This window comes from Arachis ipaensis, chromosome B07, assembly GCF_000816755.2.
Source record: "Arachis ipaensis cultivar K30076 chromosome B07, Araip1.1, whole genome shotgun sequence".
Taxonomy (NCBI): Eukaryota; Viridiplantae; Streptophyta; class Magnoliopsida; order Fabales; family Fabaceae; genus Arachis; species Arachis ipaensis.
Window position 1 is genome coordinate 118,164,887 of NC_029791.2, and position 5,639 is coordinate 118,170,525.

General features: G+C 32.6%; 1 protein-coding gene across 1 annotated transcript; it reads right to left on the minus strand.

Moving 5' to 3' along the window:
* On the minus strand, positions 1,508-5,023 carry LOC107606029 (chloroplast processing peptidase). Its single transcript, XM_016307995.2, has 7 exons — positions 4,832-5,023; positions 4,489-4,727; positions 3,227-3,289; positions 3,060-3,128; positions 2,870-2,956; positions 2,497-2,564; positions 1,508-2,103 (listed from the first exon to the last, which is right to left on the minus strand). The coding sequence occupies exons 2-7, from the start codon at positions 4,714-4,716 to the stop codon at positions 2,034-2,036; spliced, it is 585 nt and encodes a 194-aa protein (XP_016163481.1). The 5' UTR covers positions 4,717-4,727; positions 4,832-5,023; the 3' UTR covers positions 1,508-2,033.

Genomic DNA, 5,639 nt, shown 5'->3' on the forward strand with positions numbered 1-5,639 from the left:
TTCGGAGCATATAATGTATTAAGTATGTTAAGGATAACCAAGATTTTTCAACGTGAAGTTGAATCTCAGTAGCATAAACCTGTCTAGAAGAGTACAAAATAGATAACCAAACAATGCAGTAGTTATACGCCTACGGTTAGCTACGATTTAGGAATTCAAGACCACCTAATTTAAAAGTTATTTATTGGTAGTCCTTTTATATGAACATACATATACTAATGTCTTATAATGGTAACATTCAAGTCCAAATCATTGAAAATAATTCAACTAATATAATGTTTTAAACTTGCTACTTGATTGAAAAATTCTTATCATATTCATATACTATTTATTCACAAGTTTTCACGATATAGTTCCGTATTATTGAGGCAATTTTGTTATAGTAGAAACTCCACTTCATATAAAATTGATATTTAAAAATTATTAAATAATTTAATAAATTTAATTAAATTATTATTTAATAATCTTCAATTATTAATTTTATNACAAAAAAATATATAAATCTATATTTTTTGTTATTATAATGATATATTTTTTTCGTTTTTTTTTGTCTATTATGATGGTAGTATTTTTTACACGGAGTAGGTGTTTTGGATTCGATTTCTTAAATATCGTCACAAAATGCCAAGTTTTAAAAATTCTTGTTTATAAGAATTTAATATTATAAACTACAGTACAAGAAATTGCATAAATATATTTTATTTTCCTTTTTACCAAATACGAACACATGATCTTGTACTCAAAATTATATATAGGAAATTTAACTGCTAAATTGTGAAGTCAAGTGTGGATAAATAATATCTATGATTTTATTAGGAAATTAATTTTTTGTAACCAATAATGATCTGTAATAAAATAGTGGATGGACAAATATTAAAGGAAAAAAAAAATAATTCTCAGTCTTTTTCTTTAGAATTAAACCTTTGAGAGTTCATTTACCATAAGATAATAGTCTAAACTCCAATTAACTAACTTTCTGTAATGAAATATTTTTATAATGTCTATCATATTCGATAATATGCTTCGAATCAGCATCAAGATAAAGGTTAATGTTAGTCTATGTCTGACGAGACATTTGAGGAGGAGCACAACATCGTACACTCAAAAAAGCACAACTTAAAACATTATTCATTTATTATTCCAATCATATTTATTGAAGCAATTTTTGGCAAGATATTTTTGTGGCAATTTCTAAGAGATAAGAGTAAGATGTGGTAGTGGATGGTGCAAAAACAAGGTAGTGCAATCTTGTTTTTCCTTCCTTCATTGGAATTGCATGTTACCAACTTTTTAAAGCGTGAAACATTAGAGAAGCCAATTAACGGAAAATGACACCACTAACCAAATTTTGCACAAGTAGATAGAATTGGTTTTGATAAATTCTTCCCTTTATCGAACAACAAAGACATATTTATATTCCAAGCAATCCAAATCCGACCATAGATAAAAAGTTAAAAGGATTTTTTTTTTTTTTGGGGCAGCAAAGTCATTCAAGTAAAAAAGAACATGACACTATAACAACTAACAAGTATCTTTAACTTATGCCATAGTTTTGAGCAAGATTCAAATAATTCAATACTCCTTTCCACACTTTTCTTTTTCTTTCAATGCATATAAACAAATTGTATTGTGGATAATACAAAAGAAATCAGATTCCTATAGACAATCAGCAATGCCATGCTCAAACAACAATGAACCAAGCAGGAATCACATGAAATATTTTTTGCTTGTTTTTGTGATATTGAAAGAGATTTGGATGTAAATGGTTCGGATATGAATGTGATTCATGTTAGAACACTATGGTGTGGTCTAATACATGAAGCCGACTTTACCTAGTGAGACAAGACTTAATTGTTTCATCCGAAGGAAGAACAGAAGAATGAGGTCTCACTAGGGGTATTTGAGTATCCATATGGCAGTTAGAGTTAGCAAATAATATGATTCAATAACTCGGATATAACTCTTCATGGAAATCACATGGAGGTAGAACTCTATTTCCTGCAATACATCTCCAATGGATAATGATATGTGTGTCAAATGTTTCTTGGTCTGTGCCAAGACATGACATATCTTCCGATAATATTTTTCACAGGAAGTGGTCCCCTGTTCATTATTAAGGAAAATAAGATTCAAGTTACAAAGAAGAAAAAGATAATGATAATAGGAGAAATTGTTTAACGTTAAGAGATCCATCATTTGTCCTAACAGAACAGAGATTAAGGGAAATGATTCATATAGTGTTAAGTACAACAATAGCTTCTGTAAAACCATGTTTCCTCAAACATTAAACAACAAAGATACTGATGTAACTATACATCAAGAGAACATATCAAATTGTGCTTCAAATGAACGACTTAAGAAAATGAGGTGAAAACTTCCATAGATAAATTGCGAGTATTTATACAAAGAGCTTTATCCATCAAACCTCAAACAAAACATAACCTTAATGTAAAATGTATAACAAAAGGGCAAAAACTAGTAGCAGGAGTTACTCACCACATATGGGAATCATTGCTGATGTTACGATTATCCCCCAAAACATAAACATGGCCTTTAGGCACACGCTGCGAGGATAGAAATAAAGTGAGGAAAAGGAAAATATGAATCAACAAAGAAACAAGGGGAAATGATATTCAGCCACAAAGCAAACATAAAAGGGAAAGCGAGAACACATGATTCTCCATAACAGAACATTGTTAATCCGGAAGCTAATAAGCAGACATTTGTTGAACTTGTGAAAGAAGCATAGTTTGAGATTTTGTGCAACGACTCTACCTCATAATGTTCACGAATATGAATTGCGGTCACAGCATAATTCTTGAATGAAGGTTAAAAGTAAAAAGGACCATAGCATTAATTAGGGCCTCACAGTTAACTCCAGTGTGTATGATGGTGGACCTGCTATGAAATCTTCATCCCGTGCAACACCATTGACATAGAGTTCCCCATTACGAATCTGCAAATTTTGCGATTCAGGATAGGAAGAGTTGATGTTAGTTATATTTCTCTCTGCTCATGATTTATTTTACCAAAAAAAGAAAATTGAAGCACATTTATACCTCAACTGTGTCTCCGGCTTTTGCAACAATTCTCTTAATGAAAACACCATCCATTTTGTCTCTAGATAGCTGTACAGAATACCACCACAATCATATAATTGAATTGTGTCATGAGTTGCGTCCTAGGAATATGCAAGTAAGTTGCAACTTGTCCCATGATAACATACCTTTGTTGGATCCCGGAACGTTACAATATCATTTACAGCAGGACTCCTGAGGTAAAATGAAGCCTGACAAAGTTTGCAAGAAAAATAAATCAAAATTCAAATATTAAAAAGATGATAGAAGTAGAAAAACAGAAATTTATCAGAAAATATTTGTTGACCTTATTTTTGAGTGTGTTTCTCACCACAACACAAACAGTCAGTATGCAGAAACAAAAATGAAAAGAGTGTAAGACAAAATATAAAAAATGACCCCACTTTTAAAATTGCATCATAATGAAGCAGAATTTCAACGAAGCTAAAATTTATTTCCATCAACAAAAATCAACACAAACTACAGCAACGGAAACAATCATTAACCAAACAATATCCGCTATTTATACAAATTATTCATAAAGCCAATTGACATACTCTTTCTGCATCCTCTTTTCATTACATATCAGTTATTGCTACATCTCCCATGACCTAAAACTAAAATCCCTTTGACCTAGATTATTATTCTCTATCTTTCTCCCTTCTATAGTTATTTACCCTTATGCTGTATTAATGTTTGTGCCATTTTCAAACATTGTTTAGATGGTCTTGCTACACTAAAATTGAGTTGATAGGAGGGCAATGTCTAAGAACTCGTACATTTCTTGTTAGTCAAATTTCCACTTCTTACTTTCAANAATTCATTGAGTATATCAAGTAGAATTCACTTGATCACTTCAAATACAAGTGGTTAAACAACTTTGATATCACCAAACATAGCTTATTCATACAATACTGAAAACTATATCTAGATGTCTTAACCAATTTACACCCTCTTTTACTAAACATACACTTTCTGACTTTCACCACCCGATGGTAAAACACGCAGTACAACTTAAAATGTCAAATCAACTTGCCATTTTGAGAATTTGTAGTTTCGCACAGACTTCGGATTTCAGAGTATATCACTTCTAAGGAGGGTATTTATGTAAGGGTATATACTCCAATGGAACGATTGCCATGATAAAAACTAATCAATACATACAAGAACACCAACTCCTAAAAAGAAATATCAATGGGATCTAATTAGAGCTAGCTACAACCTAAACGGCAAAAGAAATTGTATTACGAATAAATTAAATCTACACACAACCATCAATTGGAAGGTTCTGCCAACATAGAACAGGAATATGCTAAAACATAGAAGTTAGATAGATAAAAAGAAAAAGAAAAAGAAAAAGTAAAAGAAAAGGGGCACAGATTTGAGAGAAAAGAATGAAGTTAGGAGGTACCTTTTCGACGAGAATTCGATCACCAACACGAAGGGTAGGGTACATAGAAGAAGAGGGTATGTAGTGAAGTTCAGAGAACATGGTCCAGAGAAGCGCAAGCAGCAGGAGCCTCATGAACCCATCAAGACCAGGCCATCGGAAGAAGCCTCCACTCTGACATGGCATCCATCGCATTGAAGGAGAAGCCACAAGGAAGTAGTACAATGCACTAGGCCTCAAGAAACTCATGGTTACTCCAACTAAACCAGACAAACAACAGAATTCAGTTAACCTAATTAAGAATTTAGAACAAATGAAAGAGTGAATTGATTATCATGAATCATGCATGATCAGGGTTTTGTACCAGGATTCGTGAAGAGATCGGAGTTTTGACTTTTAATTTGAAATCAGACAATGAATCCAGCGAAAGAGTCAAAATTGAGAGGTGTAACAAGAATGTGAGAGAAGCCAGAGCTTCAGTTGAAACTTGAAAGAGAGAGAATGAAAATGAGGAAGAAGTGTATATGTATTAGTAAATGGTGAAGTTAGGTGAGACTTACTGATTAAGTTTCTGCATCCAACGCGGTTTTGTGACACGTTAGTTTTGTTTGTCTACGGTTACGTCACACTGCAAAGCCGTTACTGTAACTAACAAAACAGAAGAAACAGTTGTGTTTTTTTTTCTTTTTACAATTAGAGCCCAATTCATCTAGAGCCCAATTTTCAACTCCTTCACCAGGCCCAGTATTACCTACAACTACAACACCAAAAATATCGTACTCGTAAGTTCGTAGCACATTTCCATTTTTCCAACCCCCCTAAGGCCCTGAAGTGAAAGCTCTTCAGCTTCCCCTTATTTTTCTAGCCACAATAAAATAAATAGAAAAGGTAACATGAATGATGAAAGGGAAATATGAAGCAGACGTCATTGCTCACGAAATTCTGAAGAACATTAATATATATAGAATTTTTTTATATTTACAGATGTTGCTGCCATGAAGACAAGGGGTTTCTGGATTCTGGATATTTATGGTGATGATATGACTATTGACTAATGATAATAAGAGTTGCAACATTTTGGGCCAAGAAAAAAGTCCAACAAGCCCATGAATAAAGCAGTAAACGACACATTAGGGTGTTATCGTATCACTTCGCCACACGTACAACAAATT

Bases quoted from the DNA above. Each gene is read 5' to 3' on its own strand.
- LOC107606029 (XM_016307995.2), bottom strand. From the start codon at position 4,716: ATGAGTTTCTTGAGGCCTAGTGCATTGTACTACTTCCTTGTGGCTTCT. The intron at 3,290-4,488 runs GTACCTCCTAAC...AAACTTTGTCAG, and splicing joins ATCGAATTCTCGTCGAAAAG to GCTTCATTTTACCTCAGGAG. The intron at 2,565-2,869 runs GTGAGGCCCTAA...CTATCCTCGCAG, and splicing joins CATACACACTGGAGTTAACT to CGTGTGCCTAAAGGCCATGT.